General features: G+C 49.9%; 1 protein-coding gene across 6 annotated transcripts in view; it reads left to right on the top strand.

Annotated features, from left to right (window-relative positions):
* DNAH17 (dynein axonemal heavy chain 17) overlaps positions 1-25,510 on the top strand; it is a 12,633,448-nt gene that overhangs the window by 11,772,123 nt on the left and 835,815 nt on the right. For 5 of the 6 annotated variants that reach the window (XM_078653923.1, XM_078653922.1, XM_078653925.1 and 2 more), the window contains 2 exons: positions 15,652-15,843; positions 15,938-16,117. In XM_078653923.1, the coding sequence (XP_078510049.1) occupies positions 15,652-15,843; positions 15,938-16,117 (372 nt within the window). The remainder of the gene's footprint in view (positions 1-15,651; positions 15,844-15,937; positions 16,118-25,510) is intronic. The other variant, XM_078653924.1, reaches the window with a different exon arrangement.

Genomic DNA, 25,510 nt, shown 5'->3' with positions numbered 1-25,510 from the left:
TGTCAATCAGCTATTGACATAGTTGAAAAAATGTTGCTAGATTACAAGGAGAAAATGATGAGTCCGGTGAAGGGCCTAACAGGCAAAATTCAGTCTTTAGCAGTGGCGCTGCAAGTAGGCTCAGCTCCACCTGCAGGAGCCCAAGCATGGGCCAGTTCCAACCCCAAGTGACTAATCATACTGGTAGAAATACCTTTCACAATCCAATGAGCCCCCAAGCTGAAGCCCCTAGGATCCAAGTACCACCCACACAAGCCGACACAACAGGGGATTTCCATTGGTTTCAGCAAATGCCTGTCCCACTGGATCCAATGGCGCGGAGGGCGACGCACGCAATCCCTGAGAATCCAGCTATGAATTTACACCTTCCCCCAGAAAGTTCCCCCTCTTAGAAGGGGTCACTCCAATGGCTGTGGGGTCCTACAAGGATTGCCAAAGCCTCACAAATAAAGCTACTCATTGGTGCAGGGTTAACGCTGCTTGCACATTTGACTTTGTGGACAAATTGGGTCAGGTCATCAATGAAGATCACATGAGGCAACACTGTAGTCTTGAATTTTAGAGACCCATTTCTAGTGAATCATTTGTTGACACGTCTGAATTATTTTACACCTTTACCCAACATGTCAGGGCCCATCCATTAGAATACTTTTAGCGCCCTTCCAGTGACTAGATCTGATAGTAGGGCATTTCACCCAAAATTTAGGTCAGAATTAGCCCAAGTTGTTGGCCCATCTTTAGCACTATCAAATCATTTTGAGTCCCTTTCCACCCTTACTGAAAACGATTGACTGCCTGACATAGCAGCAATTGAGGGAGGTCAAAATTGTGTGGCCCTGGATATAATGAGGAAATCCTCTTCATGATATATAATAGCTCAAACTATTATCTCAGGTAAAGACAGGCCTGGACAGAGGTTGCAAGTGACATCATGGAACATAGCGGGTATCCATCAAAAGTTGGCCAATGAGGATTGGGTATCCCTCATATGTACATTCGACATAATATGCTGTCAAGAGACCTGGGCTATTGACCCTGTGCGCATTGATGGATGCAAGTCTTATTGCTCTCTGGCAATCCTGTCAAAAGCAGGGAGGGGCAAGAGGGGTCTAGTTGTTTTCATATCAGTAAAATTTGAAAACCTTACTATCAAAGTATTAGAGGTTAAACCATGTTATTTGATTATACATGTTGTCTCTGCGGACCTAGTCAATGTCAAATTTTGATTTTGATTATTTTTCAGCACAACCTGTGGGCATCATAGAGGAATTGGGGGAATTACTGGAAAGCCATTCATGTAGCAAAGGCTGCTTTATACCAATTATGTGGGTGGGTGACTAATATTGAACAATGTACGTATTTCAATAATTACATTTGTGGAGTCGCCGATGGAGAAAGGGAATAGGCAAGTAATTTTAAACACACAGCTTATCCGAAAGCATTTGATAAAATTATCCTTATAAATATGTCATTTTCATCCGATTTTATCTCACAAAATATCACACATGTCCCGACATTTTTAGGCAGGGGTAAGGGCAGCATGATTGACTCTGCAATACTTTCCAAAGATCATACATGAAAATTATTAAACCACAAGGTGCATCCTTTACCACATAGTGATCACAACCCCATCATCTTACGTTTTGACATCCAGCTGCAAGTGGGGGACAGTGGCTTGCTGGATCCCACAGGTCATGTTTCCCCTGAACAGAGAGTACACACAAAATGGGATCGAATTGACCCAAATAAATTCTTCCAAGACTTAGTCAAAGACACTACTCCAGATGTCTCTATCAATGCCTCTCATCGGAAGCTGATCCCAATAAAATCTTGGATAGTTACTTGGAGATTTGTGAGACAGCTGCCAACTACTAAGAAACAATAGGCCACCTAAAGGCAATACATTGCACTCCTAGTTCAACCTGGACTGCATTTTAAAAGCCCTTAAAAGAAACACCAACTCAATCCCGCGCATCACAAAGGAGGTATGGTCAGCTCGAAACCCCTATAAAAAAGTGCTAGAAACCAGGAAAATGGAAATCAGGGACAAAGCGTGGGAAGACCTAAATAAAGCAGCCCATCAAAAAGACAGTAGGCTTTTTTGAGAGATTATCAATAGACCTTTCTTTACAAAAGTCCCCTTAAACAGGACCAAATGTCACATCCTAGAACAGGAGCGGGTAAGTAATTTCTCCAAAAATGTTAATCCTGAGGACCATCCCGATGAACCCTGTACGTAACCGATAATTTACCCACTCTTTTTTTTAGGACATCTGGCTAAGCAAATTTATTGACTTAAAAGTGGTCACTAAAGCTATTCAGAGTGCTGCCCCAGGCAAGGCCGCAGCCCCCGACGGAGGCACCATTGACATGTTAAAATCTAATTTGGAAATTTGGGGCCTATTAGTTACTAATGTCTTTAAAGCCGTTGTGAAGAGATCCCCAAATAACACATGGAAGGAATCCATTGTAGTACCTATTTTTAAGAAAGGGAATAGGACTTGCCCAGTGTGTTATCGTCCATTTTCTTTGTCAGATGCTACAGTAAAAGCTCTAGGACGGGTGATCCTGTAAAAACTGGAAACATGGGCCGAAAATAACTCCTACTTTTGGAATGTTCAATATGGTTTTCATCCAGGACTGGAGACCATCGACCAGGCACTGAACATATCCCTTATCTCAGGAAAATATGTCAAGGCCAGGAGAGGTTAATTACATATAGTGTTATGGACCTCTCCTGTACTTTTGACTTGGTGGATAGGGAAAATCTGTGGTCATTAATGGAGGTAGCAGGGGTGGTTTACCATTGCTGAAACTCATAAGGAGGTTACTCTGGGATACCACCACCAAGGTCCGCTACACTCAACAAGGTGTTAGTACCCAACCCATAAAGGTAGCCAGAGGGGTCAGGCAGGGTTGTATAATGGCACCTTTTTTTCTATTTTCTATTAATTCCCTACACAAAGCCCTGAGTTTATGTAGTGATGATACCCATAGGATTGCCTCCTGACGAGTCCCAGTTCTTATATATGTGGATGACGCAGTTTTAATCTCACAAACAGTAATTTCCCTCCAAAAACGTTTAAGTGGGTTTAATAGTTTTATGACAAAACGTAAGTCTAAAAGTAAACCACCAGAAATCGTTTCTTTTAACTTGTCTTCCAAAACACACTAAAACGAAATCTTTTTTTATTGGCAAGACCGCAATCACAAAAGTTGTCCATTTCAATTATGTAGGCATCCTGTTCGAAGCAAACCTGTCATGGGGCTGCATTACCAGTCAGAGGATACAGAAAATGGGAGTAGTGAGTGAATCTATTTTTAGATTCGCAAAAAGAACTGGGGCACAAGCCAATTAAAGAGATGGTCCAGCTGTACAAGTCTAAATGGCTGGGTGTGGGAACATATAGAGTGGGCGTGTGGGGCCACGAACCACTACCCAGAATGCAGGCATTTGAAAACAAATTTCTTTGTCTGTTACTGGCTACCCCATAATCGACTCCAAGCTTTATATCCCACAGTGAACTGGGTATGAGCAACTTAGAAGGCAAAGTTAAAATGCACCCCTCCTACTCTGGGTCAAAATATGGTCTACCCCACAAGCGGGTTTGTCAAGAGACATTTTAGGCGATTTCGTGGAATTGGACAATGCTCTATCCAGTGGTTGGCATATGTAAAGAAAAGCTTTAATAACATGGACATGAGTAACCTTGTTGACTCTCCAGACTGCATTGGGCCCCGAACTAAGGCCATAGTTAAGGAAACATTTACTATGATACATGAAGACATTAGATTCGCAAGGGCAAGTAATTTAACTTCAGTTCTTAACCATCTGCCTATTTCAACAATTCATGGACAGAGCGGTTCTTAACCTGGATAAAAAAAACAGAACATAGATTTTATCTTACAAGGCTCAGGTTAAATACAATTATTTTTTTGCTTGCTTTCTGTAACCCTGGCTCCTGGTTTGAATTTCTTACTGTTTGCCCATGTTACAACTCCTCATCACAAACAACAATGCACTATATACTTTTTTGCACTTTATACATTACCTTGAGAAGATACTTTTTATGACCATTTTAAAGCATAAGCACTTTACTTCATACCAAGAGGGATTTTTTTTAAATGTATAGAAACCCTTACGATTTCTTTCTCTGTCCTCAACTACATTTGATCCACTTTAATATTGAGGAAGAGGTATGCTTTATAAGGATATTTATTTTTGGTCAAAAGAGAATGCTAATAGTTTTAATGAGCACTAATCACTAAGGGTGCCAAATATAATTTTATTTATATTTGTTTTTTAAGTTTATATAATTGGGCAAATGTCATATTTTCAGAACAAAATTTTTATTGTTTTCTTGAGAGAGATTGCAAATAAACCACAGTACTCCGAACACCGGAGGGGCTGTGAGCATAAAATCTAAATGCACCGAATAGCAATCAATATAGTCGTTCAATTAAGCATAATGGCTACAACTCTCCCATCCCCCTGCCCCGTAGTAACTACCCCCTCCCGGATCCCACCCTACCCCCTTGCACGATGTCCTTACAGGTCCAAGAAAGAAAATAGTTATGAAACAGGTAATGCATACTCTCCCTCACCCAGGTTCTTAAAGCATCTGTCCTGCATCCACATCCCGCTGTGCTGGCGGCTCCAGCCACAATCCCCTGTACTCCGCCCATCTCTTCCATATTTTGCAGTGCTTCCTGGGGCAACCTCGGGCCTCAAACACTGGACGCTCCAGCCCCATACAGTAATCTAATCCCTTTTTCCACACTCCCACCGGGGGGCCCTAGGGTCCTTCCAAGCGCGGGCCACATCCCTCTTGGCCACGGTAAGGCCAAGGAGCAGTAAGTGTTGTTTATAAATGTTGCCACCCACTTGTTCCATCACATGGAGAAGGCCCAGCTGCCGTGTACGGGGGAGCTCCCAACCCAATACTTCTGCCAAGCAGTCCCACACACCTGTCCAGAATCTCTCCAGTGCTCCACAGGACCATTCTGTATGTAGGAAGGTGCCCACCTCCCGACCACATCTCAGACATTCAGGGGACGCAATCAAACCCGCTCGCCACAGCCTCTCTCTAGTATAGTAAGCTCTATGCAGATATTTAAATTGGATGAATCGTAATCGTACGGCAACGGCCGCACCTCTAGGAGCTGCAAGGGCCTCCCTCCAATCCTCCTCCTCTAGCAGTCCCACATCACCCTCCCATGTGGTCCACAGCTTATCAAGGGAGGAGGAGCAGTGTGTAGCCAAAGATTGGTAGATGCAGGATATTTTCTTATCCTCTAATGCACCCATGAATACCTTAGCTTCCAGAGGGCTGAATTCAGGCAAGGAGTCTAGTCCCTCCAGGGCAGGAGATATGGCATGTCGGAACTGCAAATATTTAAAGAACTGGGTCTGGGGCATACTATACTCGTCTCTCAGCTCTTGGAATGATTTTAGGGTCGTGCCTTTCATTACGTGGCCCAACGCCGAGATCCCTATTGCGTCCCAGCCGCGGAACCCCTGTAAAGATGCCAGAGCCGGTAAGCGACCGTTCTGCCACAATGGAGTCTCCGCGGTCAGTCTGTTCCACCATCCGATGCAGTGAAGTGCCTGTCGCCAGATCTGGAAGACCACCTGCGTGACCACCGGGAGCCTCTTCCTCTTCCCAGCTGAGTACAATATTGTATGTAGGGTGTCCGGTTCCATCAGATACCTTTCCAGGGCATAAGCTGGATCACCCCGATCCCCATACCACCACTCATTTAATACCAGCAAGTGGGACGCCTTATAAAAGGACAGGACATCCGAAGTCGCCAAGCCGCCGCAATATTTGGAGAGGAAACAGGTACGGAGTGCCACTCTCACTGCACCCCCAACCCAGAGGAACTGGCCCAGCGCCGAATTGACCTGGCGAAACCACTGCGGCGATATAGGGTAGGGGTGGTTCTGTAGTTGATAAAGTAAGCATGGGAGGGCCACCATCTTGAAAATGGCCAAGCGGCCATAGAGATTCAGGGGCATACGGGACCATGTTTTCATTTCCGACCGGACCCGGCCCCAGACAGGAATGACATTGCGTTCCCACGAGACTCCAGGTATGTCCGTCAGGAACACCCCAAGATACTTAAGGCCCCCAGTCGCCCCCTGCAAGGCCGATGCCAAGGCACCCAGCTCCGTACTGTCCCCCAGTGTCCACAAAGTGGACTTTCGCACATTCAGAGTGAGCCCCGATACCTCCCCAAACACCCGCATAATTTCCAGGACCCTCGGTCCTGACCTATTGAGGTCCGTGAGGAAGAAAAGCACGTCATCAGCGTAGAGCGCGATCCTGTCCGATGACCCGGCCTCCCATTCGAAGCCCCACATCTGTGCGTCTATGCGCACCCACGCCGCCAGGGGCTCCATGGCAAGGGCGAACAGGTACGGCAAGAGGGGACACCCCTGTCGGGTGCCCCGTCCGATAGAAAAGGTGCCGGATACAGCCCCAGCCACTCTCACCGAAGCCGTCAAGTCGGTATACAGCAGCCATACGTACGATAAAAACTGGGGTCCAAAATTCAGGCGAGGCAGGAGTGCATGCAAGTAAACCCAGCTCAACGAGTCAAAGGCTCTATCAATGTCAGCCAGTAGAAGCGCCGCCTGGGTTCCCGTGGCCGGCATCATCTACACTGCCACCTGAGCACGCCTAATGTTGTGTCTCGTCGCCCTATGCGGCATAAATCCTGCTTGGTCCGGATGGACCAAGTTAGTGATATACGGACGGAGGCGATTGGCGAGGGCCTTAGCCAATATCTTCGCCTCAACATTTAGAAGCGATATGGGTCTGTATGATTCGTGACGTTCGGGGGGCCTCCCCGGTTTGCAAAAGACCACTATTTCGGCATGCTTCCAATCCGCCGGTAAGCGGCCACACTCCCTGGCCACATCCAGTGCCCTCTTATAATGCGCCCCTAACTGAAGGTGGTATTTTCTAAAGAACTCGCACAGGAACCCGTTGGGTCTGGGGGCCTTCCCTACATTCTATTCCCCAAGTGCCTTTCCCAATTCCTCTGCCGACAGCGGAAGCTCGAGATGATCTCGTTCCTCCTCCAATATCGCCCGTGGCGGGAGGTCTGTGAGAAATTTATCGATAGCGTCTGCTGGGAGGGATTCCCTAGGGGCGTACTGCGCCGCATAGTAATGCGCAAAGCTGTTTGCAATCTCCTCGGGAGCCAACAAAGGGTCTCGAGCCTCGTTTCGAAGAGCCGGCAATGTCTGCACCTGGAAAGTGCCCTGACAGAGCCTATACAGCATCGTGCTGGACTTATCCCCCCATTGGTAGATTCTGCTTTGCGTAGCAAGCCACACCTGACGCGACTCCTCAAGATGCAGAGATGCAGAATCCTGCTGCGCCTGTAGCAGCCGTCACACATCTTCGTCATCCCCGGTCGCCGTGCACCTTTCTTCCAAATCACAGACCCGATCTGCCGCCTTCTCCAGGCCCTCCCTACGCGCACACCAGGCTATATCCACTCCCCGGAGTGTGGGCTTCAGAGCCTCCCAGAGGGTCACGTCATCCGTCTCCGATCCCTCATTGTCCTCCCAATAGTGGGCTATGGCCTCCCTCAGGTGAGACTGGTATTCTTCCTGTTGCAGGTGCCAAGTGGAGAGGCGCCATCGAAACGGCTGCTGGAGGAGATTAATATTAATAGGGGAGTGATCAGAGAGACCGCGAGGCAGTATAGCCGTCGAGTCCTACCTCCCTATCCGAGTGCAGGGGACAAACAGGTTATCTAATCTTGAGAAGGATTTATGTACCGCTGAAACATATGTGTATTCCCGGCTATGTGTATGTTGATAGCGCCATGCATCTATCCAGCCCATTCCTCTCACCATGTCACTCAATCTAGTAGGGGCGCCCACCGTCTGCTCACCACCGGGTCTGCAGCGATCCATCTGACCATTCATAACATCATTCCAGTCACCCCAAACAACAGCCATCACGTCCTGGATCTCGGCCCAGATGGTGAACAGTTTTTCCACAAGCGACCACTGCAGCGGGGGAGGAGCATACACACTTCCGAAGACCATTGGTTCACCTCCAATCATTCCTTTGACAAAGACATACCTGCCCTGAGCATACACCCATTGTGTCGAGTGGACGTAAGACACCCTGCGGTGAATCAAAGCCGCCACTCCCCGGGAGCGCCTAACGAAGCCGGCATGGTACACCTGTTGATAGCCATAGCGCTGCAGACTAAGGGTTTTGGTGCCCAGGAGATGTGTCTCCTGCAACAGTAGGATATCTGCCTTCTCTTTTTTCCCCTGTCGCAGTACAGCGCCCCTCTTTATTTTATCCAGCATGCCCCTTACATTCCAGCTCACTATTCGAAGCGATGCCCTGGGAGCTCTGGCTCGGGACCACTAACCGCCATCTAACGGTTGAAACTCCAATCGCCCGGGTATCGGGAATTGAGACTGCATACATACCCACAAAAGGACCTGGTGAACCATCGTGCTGTAGAGAATTGCCCCCCCCCCCCAAACTCTTGCCTCCTCCCACCCCCCAAACCCACATCAACCCCCAGCCCAACAACTCCTCAACTTCCAGCCTCCCCCCCTCCCCATACCTCAGCAACGTTGAAGTACCTGTCGCGGTGTAGGTGCGCTCCGACCCCCAACGGGAGGCCGGAAGCCACCCACTCCAATGGATCCCCATGAACCACACACTCAACCCCCAACTTACCCCCTAGGGGCAATAAACGTCTCTGAACTCGAGGAACATGTCCGCCCGGTAGATCGTTGCCCCCCCCATCCCCGCCCCCATCCCGTCTTAATCTGTTTGGAACAGTGCTACATCGGATGCGGCTAGTCCCAAATCCTTCCTTCGTCTCAAGTAGGAGCTACGAAGTACCACTCGCCCACCATATATGATTAACAGTAGAAAGTGTCTTCTGGCCCTCCTCGGTGTTTCAAGGATCTGGCTTCCGAGTGTCTGGTGCAACAGGCCCCTCGTCTAGCCCCTTTTGAGCAGGAGAACTTTTCCTGGGCCGGGACCTCCAGTTACTCGCACTCCGCGATCTCCGGGAAGGCTGCCGTGGCGCCGCCGTCGAGGATGAGTCCGAGTCATGTCCAGGTGGAGAGTGTGCTCGGACTCTAACAGTTTCATCGGTCCAGTTAAACACCTCCTCCGGTGTGTTGAAGAAAAGGGTACGAGACCGATACACCACCCGCAGGCAGGCTGGGAAGAGCAAGGCGTATTGAATCTTCAGGTCTCGCAGTCGCGCCTTGGCTGCCCTAAAGGATTGCTGCTGCTGTTGTACCTGTTTAGTATAATCCGGAAATATTAGGATCTTCTGGTTGTCATACATGAGGGGTTCTTTCGCACGTGCTTGCCGCAGAATAGTGTCCCCGTCATGGTAGTTGAGTAGCCGAGCTATCACAGGTCTTGGGCGGGCGCCAACCAGTGGCTTCTTAAGGAGCGCTCTGTGTGCCCGCTCGACTATGAAGCAGCGGGAGAGGGAGTCTGCCGTCACCCACCCCTCCAACCACCGGGTCAGGAAGGCCTCCATATTGTCTTTCTCGCAGCCTTCTGGAAAGCCAACAAATCGCAGGTTGTTGCGCCGAGCCCGCCCTTCTGCATCTTCGGCTCGGAGCACTAGGACCCTTTGAATCCCTCCATATTGGCCACTTTTTTGTTTAAGGTCGCCATGCCATCCTCAACCTCCGAAAGTCTGGATTCGGCTTCGGTAATGCGGGTCACAGCATTCCGTAGGTCTTGGTGCAAGAGGGTAACGTCAGCCCCCACCGCTCCAATATTTGCGTCCAGCATGTCTCTGGATTGTGTGATCACCGCCATAAGGGCCGCATTGTCTGGCCCAGAGGTCTGGGGGCCCCGGCGGCACCTGCTCCTCCACTCGGGCCCGCAAACTTGTCCATGGGCCCCTGTTTCGAAGTCCCACCGCTATTTCCTCCTCTGGTCATAGCCGGTCTCGGTCTCCCCAGGCGAGTCACTCGGCTTCTGCTGCGTCGTTTGAGGGGCTCCTCGTCCCAGGAGTATCGCACTGTTCGTGGGCTCCAAGGACGACTGCCGCCCGTCGTCCGAGTCCCACCCAAGGCTCACTGCCTTTAAAGTCACCTGCCAATGCCAGCCAGCCACACCGTCAGTGCCACACAGTGTCTCCGCAGCAGTCACAAAATGGCGTCGCTGTCACACAGTGTCATGTCCCAATGATCAAGTGCTAGCAAGGCCCGTCTCCAGTGTTGTCAAGTGAGGAGCTTGTACTCTCCTATATCTGCTGCTCACCCCTGGGCTCGGCACCCCTCAGCCATCAACCACCTCCGCCCTGTCTCAGTCGACCGGCGGGAACCGGACTGCCCCTGCAGAAAGGAGGACTCCCTGCTTGCTTCCTTTACCTCCGCGGCCCCATCCGGCCGCCGGGGAGGGGAGGGGGGGACCGTCAATACTCAGGACCCCCCCTCCACGTGTTCTCTTGTAGTCTCTGTCAGGGAATAGTCCTCTACTCTTGTGTCCCGCGGGCCCACCGCTGCCAGGGGAATTCGCCAGTCACCAAGATTGGGTCCCTGGCTCCGCAGTGTCCACCAGGTCTCGCCACTGCCGCTCACATCTAGGCCCAGTGCCCCTCAGCCTCCAACCGCCTCCACACTGCTCCAGCTGACCCAAGGGGGGACCAGCTTGCCTCTGCCTGAAGGAGGGCTCCCTGCTTGCTGTCCACTATCTCTGCGGCCCGAACCAGCCGTCGGGGGGTGGCCTCAATACTCAGAACCCCCCCTCCACTCGAGCACATACAGTCTCTGCCCGGGAGCACACCACCTTACTTGCGCCCCTGCGGGCCCGCCGCCGCCTGGGCAGATCGCCACTTCCACCGGAGTGCCGGCTTCTAGAATGTAGTCCGTGGCTCTGCAGCTCTCTCCAGGCCACCCTGTTGCCGCTTACACCAGGGCCCGATATTCTTCAGTCGCCTGTCCCCCCGCCCGGTCTCCTGCAAGGCGGGGGCCTCCTGTCCGCATTCACTGCCACCGCGGCCCGATCCGGCCGCCGGGGGGGGGCGTCAGTGCTCGGGATCCTCTCTCCACTCGGCCCCCTCCGGTCTCCAAAATTTAAGCCCCGGCTTCACTGGGTACACCAGGCCTCGCTGCTGCTTCTCCCACCTGGGCGCCGCTCTGTAGTTGCTGACCGCTCCCTCACGTCTCTCGCAGATCCGCGGGGGACAGACCACTCCGGCCAGGCGCCTTCTATCCCGGTGTCGGATCGGTGCCTCTCGCAGCTCGTCTCGACGTTGCCCCGTGCACTGGGGTCCACGAAACTCGAGGCCCCTGGCTCCGCCTCACAGCATAGGCCACTCCGTCTCCGGGGATCACAGCTCGGTCCCCGGTGCCCCGGACCAGCCAAGACTGCTCCACAATATCGCCGCCGATTTCCGCCTTGGGGACCCTCCGTCGGGGTACTGTCAGATGGGGGGGATTAAGGATAAACGAACGGAGTTGTGAACGGCGGGACGGAGCTCTCTCAGGCTGCGTCCGCCATGATGGCTACCTTGGCCACGCCCCGCAAATGTCATATTTAATGAAGTTCTAAATCTGTTTTAATCTAATGTGCAAAGTTCTTAAATACCCTTTGAATGCGAAAAATTAAATGATGTATAATGTACTTTAAATTTGTGGTTTTATGGCCATTGTTATGTTCAAATAAAGACTATTGAACTGAACTGACATGTGTCCCAGAGTGTAAGAGATTACATTCCATTACTGTAGACGAAAGCACTAGCACTTTCTCCTATTTAGGGGTTATATTCAGTTCTTCTCGGTTTTGGTTCCCTCATATTACACAAAACAGAGTTAAGTTCTCAAGGGCAGTTGGGTCTTTTTTTACTCACTTTACCATCACCAAGCGGATATTGCATATATATTCTACACAATGCGCCCCAATTGTGACTTATGGAACAGGAGTTTGGGGTTTAGCTGAGCCGATAAACCTTCAGAAGGAGGACATTTTTTAAGGAGAATATTGTCAGCTTCTGTTTTACTGCCTATTTTATCTGCCACAGCAAGCTAGGTATGGATTATTTGAGTGTTTATATTAGCTGACCGGCCAATCGGTGGTTACCCATTTGGAGCTCAGAAAATGCAATATTAATAAAGATTATAATCAATGATTGGTTGGCCTGTGATAAGGGACTTTCTATTCCCTGGTTGGCTTACGTCAAAAACACATTGGGGAGAATAGGTTTAATAGATACATTTTTAGATAGAGTACCACAGACTGTTGCCTGTAGGAAGCTAGTGAAGTCTGTATTACTTGAGAAAGCTAAAACAGATAGACTGTGTGTGGACAGCCAGACATAGAGTGTCATGACTTACTTGCATTTTAATTTAGGGGAACCGCCTTTGGAATATTTGTGAAATACTAACAGGAGCTCGGTTACACTTGTTAAATGTTCAGCTTTAGGACGGTTACAGTAAAATACTCTGTATGTTTCCCTCTGTGGCATCAGCAGGAGCTTGACTCTAGGACAGAGGTCTTCAAACTTTTGAAGGTTGAGCCCCCTCAGCTGATGTTTTTAAATGTCGGGCCCCCCCACCATCTGACAGACATTTCTGGAATCTGGTACACTACATAATCGACCGCCACCCACATATCCCGGGCCATATCCGGCAAATAATGTTCAAAACAATGAGTGTTTCCTCCTCCATGAATTCCCTCACTACCACTCACCAACAATGCACCTCATCTCTCTATAGCACCTTTCTGGCAAACATATAATTTTTTTTATAGTGCTACTCATAGTTTCATCATACTCAGGGGCATATGTACAAGCCCCTATATACACCACACCGTCACTTTTTATGACGTTGTGGTGGCGATAGGGGCATTGCCGTATTTACAAGGCAGAGTTAAGCCCCTTAACTTGGCTTAACGCTGCCTTGTAAATAAGGCCCCCTTTCATGCTATGCTTAGCGTGAAAGAGTGGGCAGTGGGTGTTGTGGTGGGCGTTCCACTGCAACAGGCACTGATTTTGATGTTGCGCCCTATTTACAAGGGCAGCGTAAAAGTGAGGCAGCGCTAAAATTAAGAACAGGGAAAACCTGGTCTTAAGCTGGCGAAACTAGGAGAAATGCATTATTTCTCCTCGTTTTTGCTTCATCCATGTCTGCTGCCTTGTGCAGCACACATGGAAAAAGCAAAATGCCTTGTATTTGTAATGTTTAAAAAAAAACAACAATTTTGTGATTTTTGTGTGTGCTGCATTAAGCAGCACACATGGAAGTGGGACAAATGGCATTTAAAGATTGTTCATGTACAGGAAGGTCCCCCTCCTGTACATAAACAATCTTTTCCCTGCACCCAGACACCCTTGCACTATGGTGCAATGTTGTCTGCGTTGGCGCTACACTGCTAAGTGTAGCGCCAGCGCAGGGGAAACGCAAGGCTGCACCATATTGTTGTAAATATGGTGCAGCCTTCTTTTTCTGAAGTGGCGGAGAGAGGCCTTAACCCATGACTGCTAACGCCTCACTCCGCAACTTCCTTGAACATATGCCCCTCAGTTCATTGATCTGCATGGTACACCTTCTTTGTAGCAGGCATATTAAACCTCTGTGCTGTGAGGGTGGCAGGAGTGCTCATGTGAGTGCACAGTGAGGTATGCGACAGTGTGACAGTAGGGTAAGTGGAGTGACTGCTGGGTGAGTGAGGTGACCATCTGAATTTGGGTGTGCATGTTAGTGCAGAGTAGGACTAATGAATGCATGGTTAGTGATGGGCTTGTTTAAGTGAGATTGCAGATTGAGCAGTGAGGGGGACAGGTGAGTGAAGTGTCACATGAGTTCAGGGTTGGTAGTGTGCTTGTGTGGCTGCAGGTTGAGGTTCAGGGAAAACCGTGCACGTGCATTGTGAAAGCAGAGTGACCACTGAGTGCAGGGTGAATGGTGTGAGTGCATGGGGGTCAGTGTGAGGGAATTGTGATCGCTGTGAGTGCAGGGTGAGCATGAAAGTGAAGGGCGAGAATGAGGAACAAGTTGTCTGTCTGAATGCAGGGTGCATTCCAAGACACTTGCAGTAACTCAGCACGCTATTGAAGGCAGCATAGGGTTTCAGATATGTTAAACTATTGTTATTGCAATTATGGCATTACCCAGGGATCAAGGGTGGAGGAAATAAATACTGGGCTGATCATGCAACAAAATTCCAGTTTTATGATAAGGGTTGCCAGCTAATTAATTTGATGTCCCACGTGGTACAAAAAAAGCAGTCACCTAAAGCTCTATTTTCAGCACTTACCTGTGCATACTCTGAACAGCAAATATAAATAGAAAGCACTTTAAATTGTGTTTTAGGGCTGCTTGAATGATATGGCTGATAATAAAAGTGAATAAAGACAGAAAAGTCACATCATAAATGAATACATACTTCTTTATAACTCATATTTAGTGTCAAGAGAAGCAATTTGCAGGCTGTTTAAACACCTGACTGGGATTTGTCTTTTGGCAACTTTAAACCCTTTTAGCCCTGTGATCATTGCGCTCCTGCTGGTGTAATTTAAAAAGCAGCATTGTCGCCTTTCTGTGAAGAGCTGTCCCTCCCTGGACGGGGTTAAATTCCGAGAGCTGAAATGCTTCAGCTGCAGTGGGAGGCAGGAAGCCTTCCCTGCTAAAACTGAAAGCAAGTAACAGACATTCATTTCATCTGCAGTGTGAGGCAAGGAGTCTCCTCTGCTATGAAATCGTCCCTTTCAGTTTTAGCAAAGGGGGCTCCTTGCCTCCCACTGCAGCTAAAGCATTTCAGCTGTAGGAATTAACCAGGATCCCCCCCCCCCCAAACCCCATGTGTGGCAGCCTGATGAGACAGCTTCCCGGTGCACACAAGGCCCACCCGAGTATTTCACAGGTCTTTAAAAGACCTTTTTTCTTGTTAATGAGGCTTTGATGGCTTTCACCCCTTCTTTGGGCCCCTGCAGCTTCACTCTGCCGTTTGTTCGAATCAGTAGAGGACAAAGGTGAGATTTTAGTGTGGAGGGTGCGCCCCCCCTGAGACGGTGGGGGGGGCGTGCCCCACAGATTGAAGAACTCTGCTCTAGGATATGCCTATGCAATAACAACGCAACGCAATCCATGATGCATTTAAAAAAAATTGGTGGCTACTATGTGTTGTATACAGAAAGATTTCTTGTGCCCTTTATGAGACTCGGAAAGATACAATCTTGCATGCAGGCTTATCATGAGATATGAACTTTAATTGATAACGAATACTGTCATTGTGTGGGTATTTTTATCCAAGCTGAAGTATTCTCTGGGAGGACAATGTTAGTGGACTGATTTTATTAATAATTTTCTTCTAGGTTTTTAAAGAAATATTATCTTGCAGTATGAGATGCAAACTGATTGTGATCACTACAGATTTGTAAAATGTCATTTTATGAGTTTTTAAAAATAATGATGGTATGAATTGAGATGTTACTTCTTTTTTATGGAGAATTTGTATGATAATGTATAATCTGTACGCTTTTTGGCTATTTCTCATTGCGGAATATAGTTTCTGAATCTGATACCTCCACAAGAAAAAGTATATTTGTAGTAGAAATCTTACAAAGATTGTTTAACTAATTTCTTATGCTTTTTTTGTTTAACTAAATTCTTTTTGTGCTTTCTTGTAGGACACTTTGGAGATGTGTGTCAGGGAATCTGAATTCAAGGTCATTTTGTTTTCACTTTGCTATTTTCATGCTGTGGTTGCTGAGAGACGTAAATTTGGAGCTCAGGGCTGGAATAGAACTTATCCTTTTAATAATGGAGATTTAACAATATCTGTCAGTGTGCTCTTCAATTATCTGGAAGCCAACAGCAGGGTATGATAGTGAATTTCAAGGAAAATATCAGTGGTTATCAATTTGAGTTGTATGACAGTAATTTTACTCTTACTGACTTCCTTCCTTTCCTTAGGTTCCATTTGATGACCTGCGATATCTTTTTGGTGAAATAATGTATGGGGGTCACATCACAGACGACTGGGACCGCAGGTTGTGTAGAACATACTTATCAGAGTACATCCGTACAGAGATGTTGGAGGGAGATATGCCATTAGCACCAGGTTTTCCAGTTCCACCAAACTCAGATTACAAGGTGAGAACGGTCCGTGAACTACTGTTGATTTAATTTCACAACCTGCATTGTTCAATTACGTTTTACGACTCTGCAGCTCAGATATTTTTTTTAAAAGCCTTCATCAGCTACTTAAAAATCTTTGCCTTCAAAGAGTCTAAAAGAAGTCTGCAGTGTCATTAAAAAATGTTGGATTCCCAACTCCAAAAATTAGTGCTATGCTACGTTGCACCTTTGGATTGTTATCCCCTCCCATAAAGAAAGTTAGTTGTAGATTCCTTACCTTAGAATTACCCCCAGGCGTCAGACTGGATCCGGAAACAATTTTCGTCAGCAGTACCCCTGCGCGTCGAAAGGTGGCGTCGGTTGGCTCCGCGTTCGTCTTTAGCGCTGTGGTCCTCGGTATGACGTCGCGGTAGCTACTAGCTGACGTCAGTTCTTTCTTTTTCTGCGCCAGCCAGCTCAGATCCGGAGAGAGCGGTACCTCCAGTCACTTTTTGACTGACTTTTTGCCAACTTTTTTTGACACCGTTTTCGAGTCTTCGACTCCTGGTGCACGTGAGGGATGCCCGACTTCAAGGTTTACGGTTACCATAGCCGACTGATGTCGGTGACGGATCCACACCGCGTGTGCCTGCTCTGCCTGGAGCGCGACCATGACCCCAAGTTGTGCTGCGACTGCCGGACCATGAATCTGAAGTCTTTGCAGGAGCGGTCCCGAAAGCTTCTCAAGCCCGGCAGTCGGCTCCATGCCCTTCGAGCTCCCGATCGCGTGGGAGGTCTAGGGACCGGTCGCGGAGTCATCATCATTATCATCATCATTCGTCTTCGCACTCAGGGTCAGGTAAGTCGAAGCATAAGAAGAAGTTGAAGAAGCATCGTCGCTCTTCGACTTCTCCCAGTCTGTCGGCCGACGCGACGACGGAGGCGGGTGGTGCCCCTCCTGTGGCTCCACGTGCAGAGCCCGAAGGGTCGACTCCCGGCTTCCCTCCTGCAGCGACCCCTGCCCAGCTTCGCCAATATTACGCAGTGATGCATGCCATCTGTAGCGATTTCGAGCAGCAAGACAAGGTGTCGTGTACACAGCCGCACTACATCTCCCAGAAACCCCTGGGCTCTGGCGGTCCGGAGATCGTTACCGGCTGAGGTACATAAGCGCCTCCCAGGAAGGGGAGGGTGCTTGTCAATCCTTCCTGTTCCATTGACTGAGCCTGTTGGCCGCCAGAGTTCCGCGGGCGCTTTCCTTCCCGCTCGAGGACGCCGCCGGAGTTCCGCGGACGCTTTCCTTCCCGCTCGAGGACGCCGCTGGAGTTCCGCGGATGCTTTCCTTCCCGCTGGCAAGGTAGGAGAAGGTAGCGCAGCTGTGCTATCCAGTTTGTTCCTATGAACTTGCTACTGTCCTTGATTACTTTCGTTTGCTGACTACCTTTGGGTAGTGACTTAACTACCGCGTACTTCGCCCCCCCTCTTTTTCTTCCACCTTGAGAAACTATTCCGGGACCGTCCTAGCCCGAACAGATTCCTGATCAGATACCGTATCGAGTGCTGGGGTGTTCAACAGCCGGATATTGTCTGTGGATAATTGTGCAACAGTTGATGTGATTTCGGGATTACTCGCAACCCTAAACACCGCTGAGCACACCGTGAGTGTTTTATTATTAATGTTTCTGTCTCACGATGAGAAATCAAACTCACTACTTAAGGTAACGAGTTCTTCTTTTGTCTCCCTAGCTGTCCAGGGTTCAGAGACCTCGCTCCTTAGACCAGACCGTGAGGGGTACTCTGCCAGCGGATTCCTTTATTGTTTTGTCCCCATTCCCTTTTTCCCCGGAGGGCGATCTTTCCTAATTGTGTATTACACGTTGGGGGAGTTGGCGCTTGAGGGAACTGGGGACTTATTCTTCAAGCTGTAGTCCCTGCAGGCAAGACAAGCAAAGGTTAGTGGCAAGTGTTTTCTATGTTGGGCTACTACCTTTCTGACTAAACCTGACACCATCTTTGGGCAGCCGAACTCCGCTGACGCGTCTCCTGGCCCCACGTAATCGGCTCTGGGCCTGGGCTTTCAATGCCGATGGCTTCGGCCTCGGTGCCCCAGGGTCCCTTTGGATCTAGGTCTGAATCCGGATCAGAGCCGCTTAACCTAGTTACACCTCCCCCGGCACCGATTCTACCAGAACCATATCCGCAGCCGGCGTTGGCTGTGTCCCCAGCTGACGTCGACCCTGGCCTCCACCTCAATGTAAACGCAGAGCCGGACCAGCGTCGACCGACGCCGAATCGGGTGCCAACGGGTACTTTTGTGCCCTTGTTCTACCCTGGCTCTTTTGGACCAGACTGGCAGCCAGAAGAAGGTGAGGAGGACTTGGAGAGGAACTGGGGGAAGCCAGTGGTCTGGATACCTCACCAGATCTTGGCATGTTGTCTCCTACTACCAAAGCTACGCAGGAGGGTCTTATGTGGTGCTGTTGCGTAGGGTGGCCGAGGCCCTCCACCTAAAGCTACCTGCGATGGCAGTCAGGACTAACCTCCTGACGGAGGTGCTCCAACCAGCAGCTAGCTCTTCGGAGCCCCTGCTACTGTTTAATGAAGCCCTCACTTATATCCTTTTGGGCATCTTTTCCAGGCCCAACACAGGGGCTCCTGTGAATAGGATGATTGCCTGATGCCACCGCCTGGCCCCGGGCGACCCCTCTTTCCTCTCCCAACACCCCAACCCTGAGAGTCTCATTACCTAACACACCACCCGATGGGGAATCCAAAAAGCTGGACCATCTTGTGAAGATGATGTTTCCTTCCTCCTGCTTGGGACTGCGGTCAGTAAACCCTACATGTCTGTTCGGCTGTTACACCCACTCCATGTAAGATACGGTGGCTCAAGTGCTGCGCCAGTGCCCGGAGGAGGCCTTGGCCATAATCTCTCGTACAGTTGCCGAAGGGAGAGACGCAACAAAGTTTACCATCCGCTGTCGGCTGGATACCCCCGACTCACTAGGCAGGATGGTTTCCACGTCAGTAGCCCCTCGACGCTACGCCTGGTTGAGGTCAACTGGTTTTTCAGGGGATTTCCAATCCACTCTTATGGTCATGCCCGTTGATGGCTGTCGCCTATTCGGCAGCAAGGCAGACAACGCGCTGGAGCGCTTTAAGGACTCTTGGGCTACGGCCAGGTCCTAAGCCTCTCCACCACCCGCCCTGTGCAGTCTGCTTTTCGCCCCTTTTGTGGCTATGGAAGGGATGCCCCGCCACGTCCCGCCCAGAGCCACAGGTGAGCACAAGCTGTTCAGCCCCTGCGCGGCTGGGAACCGTGGTACTAAGGGCCAGGGGGTGGACCCTTCTGCCGCAGACTTCAAACCCTCCTTGTCTGCCCTTTTAGGGCCACCAATCGCCAGTGGGCAGCAGGATTTGCCATCACCGCCCCCACTGGCGCACCATCATGTTGGACACGTGGGTTTTGCAAATAGTCCGAAGGGGCTACTCCCTCCCCTTTGAGACTACCCCTCCATCCGTGCCACCTCAGTACCATTGGATGTCGGAGGATCATCTGGCCCTTCTCCAACAGGAAATTTCGGCACTCTTGGCCAGGGAGCCATCAAGCGAGTTCCTGTCCAGAATTAGGTTGTGGTTGCAATTGCCACTACTTTCTGGTGCCCAGAAAGGACAAAGGCATGCGTCATATCTTGGATCCCAGGAACGTCAACCGCTTCCTCCGGAAGGAGAAGTTCAAAATGTTGACGCTAGCTCAGGTCCTGTATGCCTTTCGACCCTGGAGACTGGATAGTGGCGTTGGACTTGCAGGACACTTACTTTCACATTCCCGTCGTGCCTGTCCACCGGCATTACCTACAGTTCACGGTAGGCCACGCACACTTTCAGTTTACCGTGCTCCCCTTTGGCCTTAACAGCGCCCCTTGGGTGTTCGGGAAAGTGATGGAGGTGGTTGCAGCTCATCTGCGCAGATCAGGGGTTCCAGTCTTCCCCTATCTCGATGACTGGCTGTTGAAGGCGGGCTTGCCCCAGGCTGACTTTTCCCACCTCCACCCTACGGCGACCTCCTGCATTGGTTGGGGTTCTCCAGCCACACCTGACTCCCTCTCAGAAGCTCCTCTTCATCGGAGCGGTTCCTGACACGACGCAGTTTTGGGTCTATCCTCCCGAACAGCTAGTCGGGGATATTCGGGCTAAGATTCTGATCTTTCAGCCTCTATCCCAGGTTTTGGTCAGAATGATCCTTCAGCTACTGGGTTTGATGGCCTTCTGCAGCCTGTTGGTGTACCATGCCAGATGGCATATGTGGGCTCTGCAGTGGGACCTGAAGTTCCAGAGGGCACAACATCAGGGAAACCTGTCCAATTGCATCCAGATCTCGGAGGGCACTGCCCACCAATTACAGTGGTGGCCAACGAACCAGGATTGGGTCGACGGCATATCTCTCTTCCTTTACCAACCAGAGTTCACAGTGGTGACTGATGCATCACTTCTGGGATGGGGCGGCTACATGGGGGCGGCGGAGATCAGAGGCCTCTGGTCTCCGGCGGAGTCCGGGCTCCACATCAGCCTTCTGGAGCTTCAGGCAATTTTTAGTAGAGTAGTGCAGGTGTTCACTGACAACACCCCCGCAATGTGGTACTGCAACAAACGAGGCGAGCGGGGTCATGGACCCTATCTCAAGAGGCTCTCCATCTCTGGACATGGCTGGAACATCAGGGCATATACCTGGCAGTTCAACACCTGCCAGGTTCCCTGGATGCCAGGGCGGACAAACTCAGCCGCAGTTGCATGATGGATCACAAATGGCGTCTTCACTCGGAGGTGGTGCATGGTCTCTTTCAACAGTGGGAAGAGCCTTGATTAGATGTATTTGCCACTGAAGAGAACACGCCATGTCAGCAATTCTGTGCTTTGGAATTTCCAAGGCGGCACTCGCTAGGTGATGCTTTTTGCGCCAAGTGGAATTGCGGTCTTCTACATGCCTTTCTGCCTATATCACTTCTGCGCAGAGTCCTGAAGAAGATCAGGGGCAACCGGGCCCAAGTCATTTTTGTGGCTCCGGATTGAGCACGAAGAGTCTGGTATACCGAACTGCTACACATGGCCATCGATTCTCCATTCAGACAGCCCCTTTGGGAGGATCTTCTGTCGCAGCTGCAGGGGACGGTCCTCCACACGAACCTGTCCAGCCTCTACCTCCTAGCGTGGAGAATGAGCGGCAGCAGTTGATTCCATTTGCCCTGCCTCCCGAAAATTGTGATGTTATCTTGGCAGCCAGGCGTCCCTCCACTAAGATGGTATATGTCTTCAGATGGAACAAATTTGTGGCGTGATGCACAGCAAAGGCTGTGCATCCCCTTTCAGCCCCTCTTTCGGAGGTCCTCTTGTTCCTCCTTTCTTTGGCCCAGCAGGGCTCTGCTCTGGGCACTCTAAGGGACTACCAGTTGGCCATTTCAATCTTTCTTAGGCTTCCTGATCCGCCTTCTTTATTCAAGACCCCTGTTGTAAATCGCTTCCTTAAGGGCGTTACTCATCTTTTTCCTCCTGTTCCCTACGTAATGCCTCAGTGCGACTTGAATTTAGTTCTTACATATCTTATGTAAGAACTAAAACATATCTTATGTGCGCTCCCTTTGAGCCGCTACATAACTGTCCTCTCAGGCTTCTGACTTTGAAAGCTGCCTTTCTGATGGCCGTCACCTCTGCACGCAGGGTGATTGAGCTCCAAGGTCTTTCTTCTAAACCTCCTTTTCTGATTATTCATCCGGACAAGGTTGTTTTTAGAACTCGTCCTTCCTGCCTTCCCAAAGTGGTTACTCCTTTCCATATTGGACAGACCATCACTTTGCCCCACCTTCCGCATCCATCCAAAGAAGAAGAGAGGCTCCACAGTATGGATCCAAAGCGTGCGCTTTCCTTTTACTTGGATCACACAAAACAATTCTGGGTGGATGACCAGCTCTTTGTTGGTTACGTGGGCGCCAAAAAGGGTCAGGCCATGTACAAATGGACCCTTTTTAGATGGATTGTTTTTTGCATAAAAGCTTGTTATTCCCTGGCCAAGAAGGAACCGCCAGTGGGGTTGCGTGCCCATTCCACCAGGGCGACAGCAGCCTGACATCTGTCAGGAAGCTACGTGGGCATCGCTGCACATGTTCACAAGACACTACTGCCTGTACAGCCAAGACCGGAGAGACAGCTTCTTTGGCCGTTCTGTTCTCCAGGACTTTCTGGTGTGAACTTGGTTCGCAGACACACCTCCGGGGTTGGTATTGCTGATGTATCTATTCTAAGGTAAGGAATCGATAACTGTTTCTTTCAGATGAACAAGTTACTTACCTTCCGTAACAATATTTCTGGAAGAAATACAGGTTAGTTCTGCGAACTGACTTCTAGGGTTAAGGATTTCCTTTCAGAGCCCCAGTCTTGTGCACCAGTGGAAAGTTTCTTGCATGGCTCTGCGCTTCTGGCGTGGAAAGTCGTGTACAGAACTGACGGCAGCACGTGAGGGCGGCGTCTAAGTAGCTACCGCAACGTCATCCTAGCTATCACAACGCCAACGACAAACGTGGAGCCGACCGACCCCACCTTTCGATGAGCAGGGGTACTGTGGTACTGCTGATGAAATACTTTTTGGATCCAGTATTAAACCTGGGGGTCATTCTAAGGTAAGGAATCTATAACTAACCTATGTTTCCTACAGATATATAGTTAATGGAGGTAAGTAACTTGTTTGACGAACCACGGGCTGGGGAAGGAGTAGCTGGACACAATGGGGGCCCAGGGCAGACGCCACCCGGAGGCAGGAAACCCTCCTCATCACGGAAGCCTGAAAAAAAGGGGGCGACCGTGATTGGTCGTCCCAGGGTAGCCAACGCCCCCCCCCCCCCCGATCGGGGAAAAGGCGCCAAGAAGGTGGGGGGGTTAAATAGGGGCAAAAGTCCCAGAAATAGCACATAATCCCCACCCGCAAGTGGAACACAGAATACCTTGTTGTCTCGGAATGGTCGCTGCCGCCATCAACGGAGGGATCATGGTGGACGGACCGGCCGCATGGGAGAGCCATCGGAAAATCCAGCTGGGGGAGCAGAAAGCAGGTAGAAGCGAATCGGTGGCACCTAGGGGTGAGCAGCCGACTCCGGGAGGCATCAGCGATGACAAGAATATGGCCATCAATGGAGGCCCTGATGCCAACACAGCGGCGCCTGAAGTGGGCAGCCCAGGATCAGTGGAGAGGATGGCTCTGTGATCTGAACTTAGCGACGGGCTATCACAGGGAGGGCTGGCTCTGTCCGGCCTCACACTGCACAGGCAGTTGGTGCGGGCGGCGGTGCCCCCGAAGCAGGATCAGGGAGCAAAGGCCTCCAGCAATTGCGTCATGGATGGAAAGTGAGCACGGGAGGGAACCTGGACGGCTCAGTTTGCCAGAATAGTGGGCATAAAGTTAATTATAGCCGCCGCGAATTTCGCTCAGGGCCTTGCTTAGATTATTTTGGGGCTACAGTATGCTAGATGCACAAGGTATGTAATAGGAGGCGCTGGGGTTTCAGGGACATGCCCGGGTGAAACGATTGTTTGGGAGGCAGAAGGCGATAACGGTAAAAGTGTAAGATAATATATAATAGCATTATTGTACGAGTGGTTTTAATTGGGGAGCTAGTATTCAAATTGAATCAAATGTTAAATCGTCTGAGCTTTTGTTTTGCACTTCCCACTGAGCTTTGCTTGCAATGTATTTCAAGTGTAATGATTTTTGGCCCTTCTTTATAGACCGTTAATTTACCATTATTTTGAATCGCATTTCTGTGGGTAACTAGATACATTTAATGTGCTGCGCACAGTAAAAGGTCTTTCAAGATTTCACAGTTACACGAAGGCAAAGCGGGATGTATGCCTTGTTTGTTACCGAGAAAACAGGTTCAAGCCTCATGTAGGCTCAGCATCCTGTGATTCTGAACATGAATAATTTCTGGCGTTCTAGAAGTAATTGATAATTTGAATCCTGCAAATATTTTTGCCAGGCAATGAGTCCATTCAGCCTTGATTACCTTGGCCCTGCTGCCCTGTTACCTACTGGCGGGAAACCCGGTGATCCATCCAGGAACGTAATTGTATGTTCGAGGCATGTGGGCTACTGAATTCATATCTTAGCATAGATCGCTCCGGATGTTTGCACCTTGTTGTCCTGGCAGAGTCTTCGAAGTATCACGAGGTAGGTGACTCCTCCCCTGCACTACAGTGCGCATGGGCACCTTCTCCATTCTCAGATTGTTTTTTTCGCCATTGGGTTCGGATGCTATTCCTCAACTCCAACTTCGGAACCAAAACTTTTCAACTTTCTAAGGCCATAAGGCCTTCTACCTCGACGGTATTGTTCTCGTTCGGTACACCTTGACTCGATAATACTTTCCATCTCGATCCGGTCGTTGTCACGGGCCGTTGGGCCTTTTCGACGCCACGTGAGCCTGCTGCCGATGGAAAGGACCCCATTTAAAAGGTGGCCACAATGTCACTCAAAATTCCCACATACTGATAAACATACAGTATGCAACAAGTGCCTCTCTCCCGAGCACAACGAGGAAAACTGTCCAGCTTGTGCTCAGTTCCGGTCGAAGAAAACTATCCGGAACCGAAGGGCCGCTAGACAAGAGATGTAGCGGCAGGCACCGGAACCGGAGAACATCTTCGAAGACGAACATGAGCTCCCAGAAGCGGCGGACTCCGACCTATAAATTGTCACCGTAGAAGACCAGTCGGCCTCCGATGACCAGATCACACCAGGGCAAACCGTGAGTACCACGCCCCCAACCCCGCTTCCATCTCAAGACAAGGCACTGGTCGAAGCATCGCCTATAGGCCTTAGCCGAGATCGACAAACTCCTTCAGAGGCCCCGCCTTCCGGCTTGGCTCCGAAGACCAAACCCAAGCCTTCAGATACCCCGGGAACGAGCGGCACTCTTCCCAAAAAGGCCGAACCGAAGAAGGTTCTCGATCCGAAGAAACTGGTTGATACAAAAAAGGGCACCAAAACAAAAAAGGTTGTCGATCCCAAAAGAATAGTCGACCCGACAACGGCCGCCGAGCCGAAAAAGGGTGTTGACCGACAAAAAACAGGTCACACTAAAACGGTCGATTTGACTAAAAAAACGGTCGATCCGAAAAAGGTTATCGAACCGAAAACACCAGTCGATCCGAAAAAGGTTATCGAACCGAAAACACCAGTCGATCTGAAAAAGGTTATCGACCCAAAAACACCAGTCGAACCGAAAAAGGTTATCGACCTGAAAAAACAGGTCGATCCGAAAAATGTCATCGAACCAAAGAAGGTCGCCAAACCAAAAAAGGCAGTACAGCCAACAAAAGACGTCGAACCAAAGACAGCCGCCGACCCGAAAAAGGTAATTGAGCCGGAAAAAGCTCCAGAGC

The sequence above is a fragment of the Lissotriton helveticus genome, chromosome 7 (genome assembly GCF_964261635.1).
Source record: "Lissotriton helveticus chromosome 7, aLisHel1.1, whole genome shotgun sequence".
Lineage (NCBI taxonomy): Eukaryota > Metazoa > Chordata > Amphibia > Caudata > Salamandridae > Lissotriton > Lissotriton helveticus.
The sequence above is the reverse complement of the archived record's forward strand: the minus strand, read 5'-3'. Positions and strand labels throughout refer to the sequence as shown.